Below are 20,550 nucleotides of genomic sequence, written 5' to 3' on the forward strand. Positions count from 1 at the left end.
TCTCTTAATTCTGTTCCCACGGCCAATGAATGGCTGCTACTGCTGTCAACTCTGGGTTTTTGAAATGAGGAGATGACAAACGGGCCTTGTGTCATGGGCTTCCTATTACCCACAAATCTTGGTGATTGGTCAGAGGCAATGGCAAGTGATCCTACAGGCACACTCATTTCTTTGCCAATCTGCAAGTTGGAACTGTTTATCTGGGGCAAATTCAGGAAGACTGTTTATCAATGAGGTGAGAAAGAAGTAACTTGGACAGAGCTGCATTTCAAAACCTAATGAAATGTCAAAATGTAACAGGCTATAAAAAAATAAAATAAAAACAAATTGAATGAAACCTATGGATAAGGTAGCCAGCCCTTTAATAACCTGGATAATACCTAAAACTTACCTCATTTTTATATTCACATAGAAACATGAATACTCCTAAGAATAAAAACCAAGAGAATATCTTTCTAACATCTTTAGAACTGAGGCGCATGCAGAATGATGCTTAATGCAACAAGTGAGACGGACTGGACGGCAAAACCTTCCTAAGTCAAAAACTCTGTTATAACGTGCAAATACTTTTAAAAGCTGAAAATATCACCATTCTTTTAGTGTTTGTCTCTCTAACGCAGTGATTTCCAATTAGAACTCTAAACCATCTTCTGCGACTTCCCTGGTGGTGCAGTGGTTAAGAATCCGCCTGCCAATGCAAGGGACACAGATTCGAGCCCTGGTCCAGGAAGATCCCACATGCCGAGGAGCAACTAAGCCCACGTGCCACAACTACTGAGCCTGTGCTCTAGAGCCCGTGAGCCACAACTACTGAGCCCACGTGCCACAACTACTGAAGCCTGCACACCTAAAGCCCATGCTCCGCAACAAGAGAAGCCACTGCAACGAGAAGCCCGCGCACCGCAAAGAAGAGTAGCCCCAGTTTGCTGCAACTAGAGAAAGCATGTGCGCAGCTACGAAGACCTTATGCAGCCAAAAATAAATAAATAGATAAAATACATGAAAGAAAAAAAAGAACTCTAAAGCATCTTTAACGATGCAAGGAGTGTGAACAAAACCCCTCCTGTCACCAAAAATTTTTTTTTTAATTGATTTTGTTTTCTAAAATGTGCCAGAGAATATCTACTAAAAAGAGGATGATACAAGCAGGGGCACAGTTTTATAAAGGCAAATAATAATACAGGATTAACTTCAGAAAGTTTGGGAACTCTTGTTCTACTGGAATGGTTACTACTGGATAAACAAACACACACAACCCTAGATTTCATACTTAATCCGGTTTATAAAAAATAGCAGGTATGAATTAGAACTGCGTGTCTGCTGATGAATTTAGAAATATTTCTAGAATTACAACAATACTCTAGAATATATCAAGACTCTGAAGTGCAAAATGCAGTAAATCACACACGGCTAGTATCAAACAGTTTCAAAAACACAGTTTCTGTGGCAAAGAGACTTTTAATATCTTAACTTTTACCTGTGCACTAAACTTTATCAGCACCATATACTGATTTGGAGTAGAGTCTCTGATGATTTTCATTTGTTCAATTACTTCATTAAATGGGGCGACAAACTTCATAAGGTCATGACTGGTCATTGTAGCAGGGACTGTGAGAATACACAGCATGGCACTGCGCCTCACATCTTCTTTTAAGGAGGTCATCTTACTAATAAGACAATAATTAGACTGTCTTGAATAGATGAGGTATAGTTAGTGCAAACAACACTAATTACACAACTTTTATGTCCAAGAAAAAAAAGTGTAATGCTTTATAAATCAAGTTAAACAGCTTGTTATTCTACCTGAAAATACACACTACATGGGTAAATGCAGAATCCCTTAAACATACCTGCAATGGAGTTTAAGGTAAGCTTTGAAATGTTCTACATTATACCCAGCACTGATATTTTTAATCTTCAGTTAAAGGCTTGTTATGGTTATAAATCTCCATCAGGAAAATCTGCAGTTTGTGTTTTGCTCTCATTAGTTTTCTAGTAAGAACTACCCTTAGATAATGTAGAAGCACAACTCAAACTACGGACTTCTCTCAAAGGGTCTCAAAGAGAAAAGAGCTCTAAATGTAGGAAGGAAAATTCTGAACCATGAGAATATGACTCTGAAGATTACAGAAAGTGTTGCTGGGTTGGAATAGCTGGAATAGAGGGGAAAGAAAAACCTCCCACAATGCAATTTGCTTTTGAAATGCTGCAAACTCACTTCAATAGCTGTGATCCAAAATGACTACCTGAGTATTCTGCTTCCCAGTGGGAACCTAGCAAACAAGTTAGAACAAGGACAGCCTTTAAAGAGATCAGCTACCAATTATCCAAGGAGCTGGTGGCCCAGCTTGTAGACTAGCAAAACCCTTCCTTTCCTTTGGCCTCCAGCAAGCCTTGTTTGGACCACAGAAAGGGGTAAAATGATGTGATGAAATTGCAACCCATTATGTGACTTCTTAGCAGCTTCTTTAGTAAAGATTTGGTGGGAACATGAGTCTACAATGATGTTATGGATCTTTTAGAATTTTTCTTTTCTTTTCTTTTTTATCTTCCTTCCTTTCAATTTCCCAATCACCTGCATGCCTACCTTCTCAGGGAATATTTTCCTAGGTATTTTCTCAAGTGAATCTACACGATTCTTTCCTAAGAAGCTTTGACCCAATGTACGAGAGTTAACCATATATAAAACATCTAAGAATTCTTTAACACACAGTATATGAAAGTACTATCCCTTTGAAGCTTAAAATACCCACTTCCCTTCAGGGCAAGAGATTTTTCTCTGCCCTATGGCAAAAAACAGACAAACTCAAAAGAGAAAAGGATTTTCTTACTTTGTCTTGTACAGATGCATAATACCGTGAACTATTTCAACGGAGGGGTTTCCACTGAAGAACGAAATCTGGTCTGGAAGCTGTTTGGATGGAGAATCCGGAGCAGTGTTTACACCTTCTTTACTGTGACCTTTACTTCTCTGTGCAGTGGGGGATGCTTCTGAAGACTTCCTGTCTTCCACTGTAGCTTTCAGCTCATCTTTCACAAACCAAAAATTGGATTATAAACTGATAGGAAATATGCTGAAGGACTCTAATCAGATGAAAACTTTGAGTAGAAGAATAAACTTTGGAAGAGAAATTGTAATGTACTGCACTGAGAACTACATTCACAGAACAGCAGAGTTGTGGGGGCATCTCAACTAGGAAGTGCTCTTTGCCCGCCCACCGCCACCCGCCCCAAATGTCATTAACACCCTCAGAGACTCAACAGTGGCCTTTACATTTAGAAGTACCACAATAAGGCAGGTGTCTTCCATCGTGCACTCCTAAGTGGGATAAATATTCAGGGCTGTTAAGTTCGAAAACCAAACCTACCAGTTCTCCACGCTGGAGATGCAATACACTTCCATTCCCCTGGACGGAATGAGCTGGCAGAGCAGGGGGAGTCACAACATGTTTACCTGGATTCAACATGATCTGCCCCTGACCTATGTGGTAAGTAGCTCTCCTCACTGAGTAGAGCTGTCAACCTAGCTTGTTAGGATTGATTTAGGAGAAATATTTAGAGAAGCTGAAATGCGGCCTAACGACCTCATGTAAGGCACAAAGGCAGTAAAAGATAAAAGTATGTTTCATTGAACACCGCGTATAAAACAGGCAACCGTGGGTTTACGTTACAAAAGATAGTCTTCTAGGGTTTTAGGAAGCATACCTGAGTTGGCCTTCATGGTCTCAATGATCATATCTGTCATTTCTCGACGGCCGAGATGCTGATGTATGATCGCTGCTTTCTCCCCTGGTGATTTCCCTTCTAAACAGGCTACAGCTGAAGCTAGTGTCTTCTTTTTGATCTCCTCATCAGACATTTCCCCGACTAAAGAACACATGAATGATTAATACCTGATAATAAAACAAGCTCCTTTCTACTCTCAATGTATCCATCCATAGGTTTTCCTTTTCTCTCTGCTGCCCTCCCCCAAGACTGTAAGGTGCCTTTGCAGTGGTCATCTCACTCACCTCTGGGGCTCCTGCAGTGCCTGACAGTCAATTAATGCCTGGTGCAATAAACTCAGCAATGCAGGACTGTTCTAGTGAAAACCATGCACTTTAAAGCAAATGAACGAGATAAAAGCTTCGAGAGTGATTATGCTCAGATGAACCAACATTTTAGTAACACCTGTAGAGTGAAACTGTGTGTTGAGCCCCAAATGAAGGCATCAAGTCCATTAATAAACAAAACTTTTAACAACTTTTGGGGGTAGTCTTCTTAAACACCCTTATGCTATCATGCCCTGGAAATCCATGATCATTGTCTTAAATCACTAAAACACACAAAAATGGAAAAGGAATTTGGAAACTCGACTGGAATATCCTTAATATAGGCTGTATCAGAGCAGAGATCAGGCCTGTTTTGCCCATCACTGTATCCCTTGCACTTACAGTACCTACCACACATTGGAAGCTCTTTAAAGATCTGTTGAATAAATTAATGAATCAATGACTGACCCATGTAGAAGTGTATATGTGACCTATGTCAATTTAGTTGACTTTCAGAACTCAGTAGCCTATTAAATCACATTCAATCTTTAATTTGCAGCTTCAAAACTCACATACTCAGGGAAGTTTCCAACGACACCATCCCTACCAGCCCCAGGCCCCTTCCCCAAACCGGACACATCCTCTTGTAATAGCTTTCCAAACTCTTTTTTCCTTTCCTTCACATTTGTCACAGCTGTAATTCTACATTTATTATTATTTTTTAAATTAATTAATTAATTTATTTATTTATTTTTGGTTTGTGCTGGGTCTTCGTTGCTGCGTGCAGGCTTTCTGCAGTTGTGGTGAGCGGGGACTGCTCTCCGTTGCGGTGCACGGACTTCTCATTGCGGTGGCTTCTCTTGCTACGGAGCACAAGCTCTAGAGCGCAGGCTCAGTAGTTGTGGCGCATGGGCTTAGCTGCTCCGCGGCATGTGGGACCTTCACGGACCAGGGCTCGAACCCGTGTCCCCTGCGTTGGCAGGCGGATTCTTAACCACTGCGCCACCAGGGAAGTCCCTACATTTATTTTGTAATTATTTACTTCATCTGTCTCCATGAACTGAACTGCTGGTGCCATTAAAGCAAGGACCACATCCCTTTCCGCACACAACTAAAGCTCCAACAGAGAGTGAACATTCAAAAACTATTTCTTGAACGAATGTTGTTGTTAGGTAATTGTTGGAGGTCCAAGGAGCAAAACCACACCTGCATTCCCCACTGAGGCGGCTGTGTGGCTGGGAATGAGGAGCTCAGACTCTCAAGTCCAGCTCTCTGAGGCAGAATACCCGTTTTGCCACTGACAGATGATCGTGGGCAAGGCACTTAATCCCTGGGCTTCAGCTTCCCAGTTCTGTAAAAGGGTCATACACCCATCTAACTAATAGGGTTACATGAAGATAATTAGAAACAGTGCACACGAAGAGTTTAGTACAGTGCTTGGATACCAGAAGTGTACACGTTTTAATTACAAGTATAACTACTGCTACAGGGCGCTTAAATAAATAGTCTTTCAAAGAGGAACGATTTAATTAAACCAGGGGCCGTCAGCGAGCTGGGGATTCCGTCTCTGCCTTCACAAAACGTAGAGGAAACCAACTCGCACAACTCGGCCCCAACCCAGGGCGGAGAGAGCGACGCGCCAAATATAAACAGAGTCCCGATAGGGAGGCACCAGGAAGGAGGAACCGGGAAAGGCTTCCCAGAGGTGACATCTGGGAAGACCTCCTAAGGACGGAGGGCATGAGAGGGATCCCAACCACCTCTCGGCTTCCTACTGAGGCGAAAGCCCTCGTCGCGGCCCGTCCTCGGACCCGGACTCTGGGAGGACGAGCCCCTGGGGCCCAGGCGCGGGCTACGGGGGAGGCGGCAAGGCCGCGGACTCACCAGCGGCGCTGAAGCCGAAGCCGGCGGGGACCGGCGAGTGTTCTGCGAGCTCCAGGCGGATGACAACCAGTGACACACTCATAGGGCAGGCGCTGGTCGGCGCGAGCCCCGGAGGGCTCAGGCGAGGCTGGGAGACGAGCCTTGAGACCGAGCGGCCCGGGGCGGGCAGCGCCGCCGCCGCGCCTCAGCTCCGCCGCAGCCGCCTCAGCAGCAGCAGCTCCATCGCCAACGTCTGAGCCACAACACCCTCCACTTCCGCCTCCCGGCCGCCGTCCGTGACCCGTGAGGTTACGCATGCTCGGATCAGCGCGCCCTCTGATTGGGTGCGGAGGCAGGCACGTGACTGGCGTGTCTGCGGGGAGGTGAGTCTGCGCCCTTCGGGACGGGATCTCGAAGAGTTTGTGGAGGTGGCACGTCACTGGGATACCGGAAGCTGGGCCCCCAGTAGACGAATCGGTGGGTGTGCGCCCAGACCGGAGTTAGCCTATCTGAGAGACCTCTCCCTCATCCCAGCTCATCTGATGGCGAGGGGTCTCTGGCTCCACGAGGTCTCCGAATTGTCCGCGGAACCCGCGCCCTGCAGAGAGCTCTGGCCTCTTTTTGTCCTGTTTGATCTCTCGCTCTAGCTGTAGGCAGGGTTGCTTTGTGTCAGCCACGCTTTACAGACAGGTGCGCTGAGGCTCAGAGAGGTGAATACGCTTCTCTGAGGACCCATCGGGAGTCGGGACTCGATTGCAGGGTTTCTGATTCTGTTAAGGTAGGGCGGTGGGCTGGTTAAACGCCCAGAGATGGAGATACATCTGGGTCCCACTCCCTGCCCCATCTCTTCACAGATGTGTACTGAGGGTGAATGAGATGAACACGCAGTTCCTGTTATTAATGAGTAGGCCCTGTTCACCTGTTTTGTGACTTTGAGTTAGATTTTGCGTAAAATTGGGATAATATCCCTATACAGCTGTGATGATGAAATGAGTAGAGCCTGTGGCTCTATTTACATCAGTTTTTCTGAGAGTCAGCATTCTTTCCAGTACCTCAGACTGCCTTTAGCATGTAGACATGGAGAGCCACAGTCAATACATATATGGCACATATGTGACAGAACGCTGTTCTAGGTATATGCTACCATTACATGTAAAGGTGTGTCACAGCACGTCGTGGACATGTATAGGTGTGTGGACTGTATATGCATATAATGTGACCAAATGATATTTATAGCTTGTGGCTGCACCCTATGAGTTAGTTTCAGTATACACTGTTTATATCAGGGTTTCTCAACCTCTGCACTATTAACATTATTGGACTCAATAATTCTTTGGGGTGTGTGTGTGTCCTATGCTTTATAGGATATTTAGCAGCATCCCTGCCCTGACCCACTAGGTACCAGTAGCATGTCCCAAGTGGTGACTACCAAAAATGTCTCCAGACATTCCCAAACGTCCCCTTGGAGCCAAAATTGCCCCACTGACCGTCTGATTTTTGTGAAACTGCATATGCCATTTGCACCTGCTATATGCATATAATATATGAGACTTCATGAAGTTTTTAAAAATTATTATTATTTAAAAAAATTTTTGGCCATGCCACTTGGCATGTGGGATCATAGTTCCCCAACCAGGGATCAAACTCGTGCCCCCTGCAGTGGAAGTGTGGAGTCTTAACCACTGGGCCTCCAGGGAAGTCCCTTATGTGAACTTTTTAGTAGTATATTACAGTAGTAGATAACATTTAATGGTGTGCCAGGTACTAACTTGAGTGCTTTACATACTTTATCTTATGTAATCGTAACAGCAACTTCATGAGACAGGTAGTATAATTGTTCCCATTTTAACAGAAGAGGAACCTGAGGCTCAGAGAGAGTCACTTGCTCAGGATCTCACACTTAGCAAGTGGCAGAGCTAGACTTTGAACCCAGGCAATCTGATTCCAGAGCCAACACTCAATCTCTACTAAACTATCTGTTTAATATGTGGAAACATACACTATGTGTGCATATTTATGAAAGCATAATTTAGATAGCAAATCTGCATCATCATACTGACCTCATTCTGAGAGACAGAGAGAAGACATATTCTTTACGGTAGAGGAGGAAAATGCCAGTTCCAGGGAACTAGAATTATTCTCTAGAGATGGGCAAATTGGGCTTGTTACACTTCTTTGTGGCTGCCAATCACTATGCCTGCCCCCTGTGTTCCCCTATTTTCTTTTTTTTTTTAAATTTTTAAATTTTATTTATTTATTTATTTATTTTTTTAAGACGGTTTGGTTATTTTGGGTTTTTTTTGTTTTTTAATTAATTAATTTATTTATTGGCTGCATTGGGTCTTCGTTGCTGTGCGCGGGCTTTCTCTAGTTGCATTGAGCAGGGGCTACTCTTTGTTGCGGTGCGCTGGCTTCTCATTGAAGTGGCTTCTCTTGCTGTGGAGCACAGGCTCTAGGCATGCGGGCTTCAGTAGTTGTGGCACGTGGGCTCAGTAGTTGTGGTTCGCGGGCTCTAGAGCACAGGCTCAGTAGTTGTGGTGCACGGGATTAGTTGCTCCGTGGCATGTGGGATCTTCCCGGACCAGGGCTCGAACCCGTGTCCCCTGCATTGGCAGGTGGATTCTTAACCACTGCACCACGAGGGAAGTCCTAAATTTTATTTATTTATTTTTGGCTGCGTTGGGTCTTCGTTGCTGCGCACGGGCTTTCTCTAGTTGCGGCGAGCGGGGGCTACTCTTCTTTGCGGGGCGCGGGCTTCTCATTGCAGTGGCTTCTCTTTTTGCGGAGCACGGGCTCTAGGCACATGGGCTTCAGTAGTTGTGGTACATGGGCTCAGTAGTTGTGGTTCGCGGGCTCTAGAGCACAGGCTCAGTAGTTGTGGTGCACGGGATTAGTTGCTCCGTGGCATGTGGGATCTTCCCGGACCAGGGCTGAACCCGTGTCCCCTGCATTGGCAGGTGGATTCTTAACCACTGCACCACGAGGGAAGTCCTAAATTTTATTTATTTAGTTTTGGCTGCGTTGGGTCTTCGTTGCTGCGCACGGGCTTTCTCTAGTTGCGGCGAGCGGGGGCTACTCTTCTTTGCGGGGCGCGGGCTTCTCATTGCAGTGGCTTCTCTTTTTGCGGAGCACGGGCTCTAGGCACATGGGCTTCAGTAGTTGTGGTACATGGGCTCAGTAGTTGTGGCTCTCGGGCTCTAGAGTGCAGGCTAAGTAGTTGTGGCACACAGGCTTAGTTGCTCTGCGCCATGTGGGATCTTCCCGGACCAGGGCTGAACCCGTGTCCCCTGCATTGGCAGGCGGATTCTTAACCACTGTGCCACAAAGGAAGGTTACCCCCTATTTTCTGATTCATCCAGTTTATTCATCCTTCCAACTCATGTTTCTACTGAGCATGTGCTATGTGTCTAGACACCATGCTAGGTCCTAGGGGATGGATATATACAAAGATGAAGTAAGATAGGCCTTTCCTTAAGGAGTTGATAAGTAGAGGAGCAGATAGAGTTGAAAACAGGAACTGTGTGATGGGGTAAGTTTCCTAGTGAAGGTATGGAGAAGAAGCAATGAGAGTGAAAAAAAAAAAAGTAGTTTCAGAGTCTTCCAGGAAAAAGAAAGACTAGCCTCTCTAGAGGAGGTAAAGCTGAGGCTGTGATGTAAAACATAGTGTAAATTTACCAGCAGATAAACAGGCGAAGACATTCCAGTCAGTGGGCATGTACCACGGAGGTACCAGGAGGTATGAGAAATCACAGCGCTAACCTGCTCCGAAGAGAGCATTGGGAAGTGGCTAGAACTATCATTTCTAGTTGGAAGGAAGAAGCAAGGTAGTCGTGGGAGCGTTGCCCACTTATCCATTAGCAGGATTATGAGGAGGGCAGTGTCCTCAATGCGGATGAAAGTCAGCCCTTTAGATCCAGAGACAGTTTTCATCTCTGTTAAGCCCTCACAGAGAATGTGTTGACACTTTTAGGAGCCTATAAATAAATTTCTCCTTCCACCACTAACTTTGGACATGGCGTAGGAACGTAGGTAAAACCCAAAATGCAAATCAGTCTTTACATTTTTCACTTCAGCATTCATGCGCCAATCCAGCAAATTTCCAATTACATAAGAAGCACATTATGTCATCTTGAACATTTGCTTCTTAAGAATGCTTTCTTTAGGTGGCTGTCTGGCCAGATACAGTTATTTGATACCTTAATAAAGAATGGCATCACGAATACTTCTAAAAAAAAAAAAAGAAGAATCCTTTCTTTAGGGACTTCCCTGGTGGTCCAGTGGTTAAGACTCTGTGCTCCCAATACAGGGGGCCGTGTTGGATCCCTGCTCAGGGAACTAGATCCCGCATGCCGGTGCTAAAAATTCTGCACATCACAACAAAGATCCCGCATGCAGCGCAGCCAAATAAATAAATAAATATTTTTTAAAAAAGAATCCTTTCTTTAGAATCTTACAGAGTTTATTTAGTCCTTATGGTGGCACTAAAGTGACTCCCATGAACAGGCAGGCTGTCTTACCAACCTGTTTTGCTCTAACTTGCTTCTTAGTAAGCTTTTTAACCATAGACATCGCATGAGAAGCTTCAAGATTTTCAAGTGGAACTGACTGCAAATAGAATTTGGTTTAATTATTTTGTTTTTTTCCCAGGTTTTTATTTCAGACTTACAGAAAAGTTGAAGAATAGTACAATGATCTCTCATATACCCTTCATTATGTACCCTTCACCAAGATTGATTAATTATTAACATTTTGCCACATTTGATTTGTCTATACATGTTTATATATCTATATACACGTGTACCTATTATGTGTATTTTGGTTTTTTTCCCGAACTTTTTGAAAGTAAGTTTAGAAAAGAGGCAATGGAGAACAATCAGGAGGACATCGCCCTGCTCTGTAGGAGGGGTGATGGTGTGGTGGCATCGTGAGTGCTAGGAGGAGGTGGGTACAGGGCATGCTGCTCATTGGTCTCTTCTGGTAGCCAGAAGAGGTTTCATGAAGGAAGTGACAGGTAAACTACAGCCTAAAGGACAATTTGCAGTTAGTCATGTAACAGATGGAAGGGAGCATTCAGGCCAAGGAAACACCATACCCGAAGGCCTGGCAGCAGGAGGAGAGCATCACGTGTTTGAGGAAGCTGCCGTGGACCTGAGTGTCCCGATCACCCTGGTTAAGATGAAATACGAGGGAGAGCTGTGGCCAAAAGGGGAGAGGCAGAACTCAGAGGGCCTTTTCAGGCAGGTTAAGGAACTGAGAGTTTATCTTGAGGACAATGGGGAGCCATTGGAGGTTTTAAATGGGGTTCGGATATGATCAAATTTGCAATCTTGAATGATAACTGGTTGAAGAGTGAAGAAAGAATGAGGTTTGAGAAGAGGCAGGGGGACCAGTTAGGAGGCCGTTGCAAAGGTCCGTGCTTGATATCACGCAGTGAGAGTGGAGAGAGGTAGATGGAGAGCTTCGGGAGGAAGGATGGGCCGTGCACAGCACCCGGAGCGGAGGTGTCTGGCTGGAGGACTGAGGGAAGTCGGGGTGAATCCAGTTTTCCAGCTTGGGTGGCTGGGAGAACGGTGGAGCCCTTTCCTGAGCCAAGGAACTTAGGCAAGGAGTGGTCAGGGAGGGCGGAGATACTGCGTTCGCTCTGGTGGTGTCTGAAGCCCTGGTTGGAGGTCAGAGGAGGTGTGCAGGTGCCACCCTGAGCACCAGGGTGTAGGTCTGCTTGGCGGCAGTGACGGCAAACTGTGTCCTGTGCCTTCTCCGCAGCCTCGGCCCCAACATGTGCCTAAGGCGGCTTTTGCAGTCTGCACGGCTCCAGCGGGCTTGGAGGGCGGTCTTTGTGAAACATGTCCAGGGCAGGCACCAGGGAGCCTGGCGATGGACACATTCTGGAGGCGGCACCTACAGAGCAGTGATTTTTGACATGGGCGGAGTTCTCATTCCTTCTCCAGGGAGAGTGGCTGCAGGTGAGCTCTTCATTCTACTTCACCTTTGGAGACTGCGGTGGGTAGGGGTGGGGGAAAGGTGGGTGGTGAGGGGAGATGGCAGTGTGTCCCAGTGGGTACTATACTTGCTCTTGAATCAAATTCCAAGCAACAGTTAGCGGCTGAGTATCTTGGGCAAATTATTTAACTGCTCTGAGTCTTAGTTTCCTCATCATTAAATGACGGCTAATGATAGTACCTACCTCTTTGGGGTTGGAGGAGGGTTAAATGAGATTATTCATGGAGAGCACTTGATTAGCAGGGTGAGTGCTTGGCTCACCTGAAATTCTCAATAAACGACGAGCTGCTGTTGTTATTGTTGTTAATGTTATTGGTGGAATTTAACTACCTTTCCCTGAGAACTACTTCTGAATCCTGAAATCCTCTCTGAGCCCCCCTCCCCGCTCTGATCATAGCCTTTCCTTTTCCACCAACCTCCCTTCTAAACCTGCTTTTGCTACTACAAGATCAAACCTCTAGGCTCTGATCCTTCCTTTTTCAGCCCCTCCTGGTATTACCTTTTTACCCACTCAGTTCAACTGACTTAAGTGTGATTTGTTTGGCTTGAAGTGTTAGAAAACCTAACAAAACAGTGACTGAACCAAGACTGAAGTTAATTTCTTTTGCACATGAAAGTCCAGGTAGGTGGTCTGGGCCAGTGTGTTGCTCTGTGATGTCAGCGCCCTGGGCTCTTTTCATTGTGTTGCTGTGCTGTGAGCGTACTTCATTTCCACTTTCACCACATGGGTCAGGCTTGGCTGCCTCACTTTCTGCCATCACATTCCCATTCTAGCCAGCAGGAAGGAAGAAGGACCAAACAGCTGCCCCTGTTCTTTTGACTTACTGTGGTTGCTGATTGGGCAGTTTTCTATGCTAAATCAACCCAACTTCAGGTTTTCTGTGCCCCTGGTTGCAAAATTACCCAGCTCTGCTAACTGGTTAGGTGAGCTATTTTTTTTTTTTTTTGGCTCCAGCTGCAGTTGAGCCCTCAGCTTCTCTATTCCTCCACTCATATTCCTCTTGCAGTCACTACAGGGCTGTTCCAAACTCCCCCCGGAGCCACCATACTTCCCCAGACCAAACCTTCATACTTGGCAGACAGCGAAGTCTCCTTTTACAGAGAACATAAAGATTACTTGGCAGGGATTTTCTCAGCTTTCTCCAGAATGTCTTGAGAACCTATTCGCTTCTTTCCACTGCCACTGCCTCTACAGAAGTTAGATTCCTAAATTCTCCCGCCTGCACTGGCACATCAGCCCCCTAACTCCTAACTCTACCTCTGGCCTTCTGGGTTTTGCACCACCTTGCACACAGTGCCTGGAACTGCCCTTCTGAAACACACATCTTATCCCTTCCCTCTCCTGCTTCAAATCCTTGAGGGCCTGCATTTTTTCACTTAGATTAAAACCAGAAGCTTTACCTGGTTCCAGGGCCTCTCACAGCCAGCTCTCATGTCCTTTCGTCATACCATTTCCTATGTACGCCCACATTTCAGCTACCTTGGACTACTTGACGCTCTTTAAACTTGTCAAATGTATTTATACTCCTGTGCCTTCGCAAGTTCTGTTCTCTCTGATCAAAGCTACCCTTCCCTGCCACCTCTGCCTTTTCAAATCCTGCTCATACTTTTAAATGGTATGTTATTCAGCAGTGCCTGGAATCTTTGGAGCACTTAGTAAGTCTTGTGGTTGTTGTTATTATTGACTTGTGTTTTTATTTTATATTTGTAATGTTTTTGCCATACCCAAATTTTCATTTTTGATGTCATCAAAATCATCTGTGTTTTTCTTTATGGCTTGCATGTTATGAGACTAGGCTAAGGAAGTCGTTTTTTTCTTCACGTTCATAAAGACGTTGCATATTGTTTTCTAACTTTTAGAGGGTTTTTTTTTTCTGATTTGGGTATTTAGTCTGTTGGGAATTCATTTTTGTGATGGTGAGAAGCAGGGATTTAATTAAATTTTTTCTATACAGAAACTCAGTTATGCCAACCTCATTTATTAAATAGTTGGTGCTGAAAGGATATTTTTAAAAATACAAAGATATGCTGTATAGCACAGGGAACTCTCCTTCACTTTGCTGTATAGTAGAAACTAACACAACATTGTAAAACAACTATACCCCAATAAAAAATAAATAAATAAATAAATAAATAAATAAATGTGCACCTAAAAAAAAAAAAAAAATACAAAGACAAATTTCTTACTGTCACCTCCATCCCTCCCTGGTTAGTCCTAGGCTTCATTGGTTATCATTGTGAAAAGTTTGTTTATCCTTCCAAAAATTGCCTATACATACGTGAGTGTGTGTGTGTGTGTGTGTAAACTGTGTCTACACAGATTGGGTCATACTGTACACACTGTTACGTACCTTTCCTTTTTTCTGACCCAGTAGAATATCTTGCCAAATTTTCCACATCAGTAGGCATAGGTCTAGTTAAGGGATTAGCAAACTTTTTCTGTCAAGGGCACTAGATGGGCTTCACGAGCCATACAGTCTCTGTATGGCTTTACTATTGGAGCCAGCAACAGCCATAGACAATAGTAAACAAGTAGGTGTGGTTGTGTTCCAATAAAACTTTATTTACAAAAACAGATGGGAGACAGATTTGGCCCCCAGGCCATAATTTGCCAACGCTTGGCCTAGTTTATACATTTTAACATCTACGAGGTATTCCATCATATGGATGTACCATGGTTGATTTAACAAGCCCTTTAGTAACATGCAAGTTTCTAGTTTTTATTGTGAGCAGTTCTGCACAACAGCCGTGTACATAATCTTTGCTTACTTTTATAAATATATCTGTGGGAGAAATTCCTGGAAGCAGAATTACTACATCAAATGTAAATGTGTATTTAAAATGTTGCACTCCATAGAGGTTGTATTTGTTTACACCCCCATCAACAGCATATGAGAGTGCCCCTTTCCTTGCATGCTTGCCAGCTCTAAGATCCTAAAAAATGCTCTAACTTTAGTTCTAAAATTAAAGATGTATTATTATTTGGATTGAGTTTTGAAAGTCCTGTTATTCTCAAAAGACATACTGAATTGGTCACATTGGTGATTTCTGAAGAATGGGATTGCTTTGTCATTTAACTTTCTTTTTTATACCTTTCTATATTGTCTGAAATATTTTCAATGCACAGGTACTACATTAAACAAAAGATATGTGCTAATGTATTTTATTGATATATCTTAGATATAATTATGAATGCTGTATATATTTTTGCCCCATAACAGGTATATTATACAAAGAGAAAACACCCTTGTACAAGAAAAAGTAACCCCTGTTCCAGTGTTTCCAGTATACACAATAATAATCCATCCACTGCCTTAGCTCTTTATGGACAGAATTTTGTTCTTTATTTCTCAAAGACAGCGCCCCCAGGTGAATGTTTCAGTGTACCAGCTACACTGCTCTGAAGGATTACTATGGTTTACAAAATGAAGGGCTTGTTTTGGAGTGCTGTCAGAATCTGCTTTATTCCCTAATGCACTTCCTTACCATGTGCCAGGACTGTGTGAGTGACCTAATATATATGAACCAGCCAATGAGAGAACAGGGAAGAAAATTCGTACTGCAGTGTCCAGAGTCATCTCAAGGTGGTGGTATGGACCTGACGCTTGGCACCAGTATGGTCCCCTCAGTTACACAGATTATTATTGCTGTTCCCTTGGAGGTCCAAGCTGAGATTTTCCATTTCCTGAATTTCTCTGAGTTCCCAATAGAACCCACTTGGCACCACAGTGATGCCACAGGAACTTGTATGGTATTTCCCCTGCTCCCCAAACCCCAGCTGTTTGTCCATATATTACTGTTTCACTTACCATATGTTTTACTTCCGGTAGAATGGGAGGTACAGAATCATATCCCTTCTGGAACTATATTGAAGGCCTTGATCTCAGGTGGCGAAAATGGGCCCTGGATGAAATTTATGAGAGCAGAGATAACAACAGAGGAGTTCCTACAAAAATTTGGGAGACTTTGCTCTGAAATTGTGAGTGATAAACATACTTGAATTTCCATATTCTTTTTGCCTAGAATAGTGGTTGCAACACTTATCCATTAAGTTGGTTAAACTAAAAATAAAGAAGGGAAAACCTAATAACCTGTTATAAGATTTTAAGCTATTTCTTCCATCCCCAGGTACTCAATTTTAACTACACGAATGAAAAAGTAAAAATATTACGTACTAAGCCTCTCCATCAGTTACTGTTCATCTGAAGCTGGAGTTGTATAATGGCTTTGATCAGAAAGCTTGTTTAATGCAGTAATAACATTGAGCCTTTCTCTGGAAAGGCTCTGCATTGTTCTAAGCTCTTTATTTGTATTAACTCATGTACCTTCACAATAACCCTGCTAAAATATAATTTAAGATATAATAAAGTTCTGTGGATAGATGGTGGTTTTGGTTACATAACAGTAAATGTACTTAATGTCACCCAAAGTGGTTAAAATAGTAAATTTGATATTATGTGTTTTTACCTCAATTTTAAATAAACGAATAAATATTTAAATATATGTATAGGAAACATTCTGCTAAGTGACAGAAAGAAGCCAACCCAAAAGACCACATATTGTATGATTCCACTTATTTGAAATGTCTAGAACAGGTAAATCTGTAGAAACAGAAAATAGAGTTGTTATTTTCTAGGACTGGGAGTATTGGGGTGTCGGGGGGAGGAATGGGTAACGACTGCTAATGGGTATGGGATTTCTTTTTAGGGTGATGAAAATGTTCTAAAACTGATTTGTTGATAGTTGCACAACTTTGTGAATATATTAAAAAGCGTTGAATTTTACAGTTTAAATGGGTCAGTTGGGTGGTATGTGAATTGTATTTCAATAAAGCTCTTGTAAAATGTGCGTGTGTATCAAAATAGCAGACTTGGCCTTGCAGATTTTGAAACATGATAAAATAAGGGTTTTCAAAACCCACAGAGATTGAATTTAAAAACACAAAAATTGATCAGAAACTGACATTCAGTTCGTAATGGTGAAGTTGCAGGCATTGCAGAATCATCAAATGTCTCTGGATCATTAAAAATTAAATTACATCTGCTTAATACACTTATAGAGTTTAATGTACCTCTTAGGGGCTTCTGAATCTTTTTAAAATTGACAATGAGTGAGTGAAATAAAGAACTCATTTAACTGGAATACTGATATAAATAGCTCCATTCCCTAACCACTGTAACTCTAATTCTAAGCCACTTTTTACAACCTTATATACAAAGTTCTGCACAAGGGCTGAGGGAGGGAATTCCTTTTGGCAGCAAGCCAAAGGCCTGGGGTCTTACACCAGGTAGTGGTAGGAAGCCAGGAATATGTGTTTTTCTGTGTTGGTGACAAGCTGTTCTTACTCTTAATGATGGCTGGTTCTCCTCTCCCCTCCCCGATTCTTAGTCAAAGACCTCCGTGCCCGTGGACTCCTTTTTCTCTCTGCTGACCAGTGAGCGAGTGGCGAAGCAGTTCCCAGTGATGACTGAGGCCATAACTCAGATTCGGGCTAAAGGCCTTCAGACTGCAGTCTTGAGCAATAATTTTTATCTTCCCAATGGGAAGAGCTTTTTGCCCCTGGACTGGAAACAGTTTGATGTGGTAAGCTCACAGTGGCCCAGAATAATCCGAATCAAGTCTGTGTCCTTGCTTCAGGATGCAGCATTAATGCTGCCTCTCAGTTGGCCTTGAATGAATGGGTTTTTTATTCACACACTTGACTCAGTTAGGATTAAACATAACAGGTGGGAAACAGGACTTGTAAAATATCACTGAGCTCTTAGCAAGGTCAGTCATTTATGGGCTTTGATAACTGGTTGAAACCTCAGCTTTAGAGACTCCCTTTCATTCTGGAGTTGAACCTTAGTCATCAGATAACACATGCACTTTCGTCAGCCCTCGCCTCTTAACGGGCCCTTTGACCTTTTCTCTTCAAAGACCAACCCCGTTGCTCTCTATTTCTATGGCATTAATCCTTAGACCAGTGCTGTGCAAACAAACCTACTGCAGTAAAGGAAATGTCCAGTATGGTTGCTACTAGTCACATATGGCTATTAAGCACTTGAAATGTGGCTAGTGGCCCTGAGGAATTCTATTTCATTTCAACTTAAATGTAAATAATCACATATGGCTAGTGGCTACCGTATGGGACAGCACATGAAGGGCTAGACTATGAAAGTACCTGAGAAGATTCTGAGTCAGGAGATGGTCTTCTGTGCCAGGAGGTTACTTCTGTGAAAGACTCCCCATTTCCCTAAGAGAAAGTATATCGTTATCCTGGGACAGATATGAATTACTGAATTATTGACTTGCTTAAACTTCATTCGGTTGGAAAACACATTGTCATTAAGCAGTGACTGTGTGCTGGGCACTGGCTAGGCATGAGGGGATACTGTGTTCAATGTGACAGACACAAGCCCTGCCCTCTGGAATATGCATTTGCCATATTTCAGGTTGTCAGTCGCTACATGTGGCTCGTGGCTACTATGTCAGACAGGACAGTGTCACATTTCCATCATTGTAGAAAGTCCTATTGGATAGTGCTATTTTAGAACATAAAGTCTAGTTGGATTGACAGGCAGAAAATTCAGAGCACAAATATGGGCAATTAACGACCCAACCTAATGCTCCTTTCACCTCCCACCTCCTCATTCCTCCTGTACAAAGCCAGTCAGAGATAGAGTTCTCTTCCCTCTGCACAGCTGCCTGGCTCCTTGCCCACTTTAACTGTTGGTTTCCCTGCTGGTCCACAGCACAGCCCTGCTCCAAGCATCCTCCCCTTCTGGTGCTCAGGGACCTCAGCCAGATTTGAATCCTGTCTTGCAGCTTGCTATAAGCAGTAGCTTTGATTCTCTGGGCCTCAGTTTCCTCACCTGTAGTTCAGGAGTAGGAATTTTCTTCGTTTAGGGTAGCTGTGTGAATCCCAGAGTATAATGCATGCAAAGCACTTTACAGAGTGCCTGGCAGATAGGTAAGTATTCAATACATTGTAATTATTTTCAGAGATTCCTTCCCTCCAGTGTGGCTATGGGGATGTATCTTCATCTGGACAGAATCAGTTGGCCAGGCTCATATTGGGTCCTTCAACTACTTAAGGACTTGTGAGCGTCTTTAAAACAATGGACTTGTTTATTCAGGCTTCACAGGCTCTCTAGCGTGTGCTTTTCAGATCCATTTTCATATTCTATGTCTGCAGGAGACCTGGAATTTTGAAAATCTGTTTCCTCAAGAGCAGGGGTTTACATTTTTGCTCTACATTTTTGCTCTCTAAAGCTATAAAGAAAAAAATTATTTTGGAAGAAGTAAAGCTAATGGAATCATTCCTGTGATCCCCATCATCACTGGAGGCTGTTCCTGAACTTTTCAATGTCACAGAAATCTGTTTCTGCTGTGGTGTATGTGGCTTTTAAATTTTGTTCATCTACTTTTTTTTTTTTTTTTTTAGTATGGATGTTTTATGTCTGAAATTTTGCTTGTGTCCAGGTGTAAGCAATGGGTAATGTCTTTTTTTTTTTTTTTTGGCTGCGTTGGGTCTTAGTTGTGGTGCGCGGGCTTCTCTTTAGTTGTGGCACGTGGACTCCAGAGAGCACGGGCTCAGCAGCTGCCACACGCGGGCTCTCTAGTTGTGGCGCGCAGGCTTAGTTGCCCCGTGGCATGTGGGATCTTAGTTCCCCGACCAGGGATCAAACCCATGACCCCTGCATTGGGAGGCGGATTCTTAACCACTGGACCACCAGGGAAGTCCCCATCTACTTTGTTTTTTAAGTAAAAACTTTTACATTTTTTTTTTTATTGTAAAGAACACACGATACAAGATTTACCATCCTAGGGACCTCCCTGGTGGCGCAGTGGTTAAGAATCTGCCTGCCAGTGCGGGGGACACAGGTTCGAGCCCTGGTCTGGGAAGATCCCACATGCCACGGAGCAACTAAGCCCGTGTGCCACAACTACTGAGCCTCTGCTCTAGAGCCCACGAGCCACACTACTGAGCCTGCGCGCCACAACTACTGAAGCCTGCGCACCTAGAGCCCGTGCTCCACAACAAGAGAAGCCACTGCAATGAGAAGCCCGTGCACCACAACGAAGAGTAGCCCCTGCTCGCCGCAACTAGAGAACGCCCGTGTGCAGCAACGAAGACCCAACACAGCCAAAAATAAATAAATAAAATTTTTTAAAAATGTAAATTAAAAATGCTAATGTAGTACAATGAAAAAAAAAAATTTACCATTCTAGCCATTTTTAATTATACAGGACAGTAATTTTAGGTATATTCACATTGTTGTGAAACACAACCCCAGAAATTTTTCATCTGGCAAAATAGAACACAAGAAGTCCAGGGATCTTATCCAATTTAAATCTCAGGAATTTTTTCACTTCTCCAAATGTACTCACCTATGAGAGGAGATGTCTGCTTGTGAGACTTGGCCCTGATCCCCAGGGTTTGCTCCCCCTCTCCTCTTGTCTCGGCTGGTACAGCTGTGCTGCTTTCCTGTCGCATGATGCCTTTATTGGTGTCTGAAACACCTGGCTTCTCTGCTACCCACTGTTGACATCTTCTTTAGAAGGAGCTTCTTTGTCTTCTTTTAGCTCATTCAGGTCCTTAGGAGACCAGGAAGAGTCAGTAACTTATTCAGAACATTTATTTGTCTGCAAAGGCAGTTCTTCTCTAACCTTG

General features: G+C 43.6%; 2 protein-coding genes across 4 annotated transcripts in view; one reads left to right on the forward strand and one right to left on the reverse strand.

Annotated features, from left to right (window-relative positions):
* Positions 1-6,174, reverse strand: part of BRAP (BRCA1 associated protein) — a 30,701-nt gene extending 24,527 nt beyond the window's left edge. The window contains exons 1-4 of the mRNA XM_068562897.1: positions 5,916-6,174; positions 3,706-3,867; positions 2,832-3,030; positions 1,478-1,667 (exon numbers count right to left, since the gene is read on the reverse strand). Of these exons, the coding sequence (XP_068418998.1) occupies positions 1,478-1,667; positions 2,832-3,030; positions 3,706-3,867; positions 5,916-5,997 (633 nt within the window). The 5' untranslated portion in view covers positions 5,998-6,174. The remainder of the gene's footprint in view (positions 1-1,477; positions 1,668-2,831; positions 3,031-3,705; positions 3,868-5,915) is intronic.
* A 107-nt stretch (positions 6,175-6,281) lies between these two features.
* The window catches only part of ACAD10 (acyl-CoA dehydrogenase family member 10), a 51,052-nt gene continuing 36,783 nt past the window's right edge, over positions 6,282-20,550 (forward strand). For 2 of the 3 annotated variants that reach the window (XM_068563557.1, XM_068563559.1), the window contains exons 1-4: positions 7,034-7,083; positions 11,658-11,857; positions 15,725-15,873; positions 17,283-17,477. In XM_068563557.1, the coding sequence (XP_068419658.1) occupies positions 7,076-7,083; positions 11,658-11,857; positions 15,725-15,873; positions 17,283-17,477 (552 nt within the window). In that variant the 5' untranslated portion in view covers positions 7,034-7,075. Of the gene's footprint in view, positions 6,372-7,033; positions 7,084-11,657; positions 11,858-15,724; positions 15,874-17,282; positions 17,478-20,550 lie in introns of those variants that run through there. The other variant, XM_068563558.1, reaches the window with a different exon arrangement.

Source organism: Eschrichtius robustus, chromosome 14, assembly GCF_028021215.1.
Source record: "Eschrichtius robustus isolate mEscRob2 chromosome 14, mEscRob2.pri, whole genome shotgun sequence".
Lineage (NCBI taxonomy): Eukaryota > Metazoa > Chordata > Mammalia > Artiodactyla > Eschrichtiidae > Eschrichtius > Eschrichtius robustus.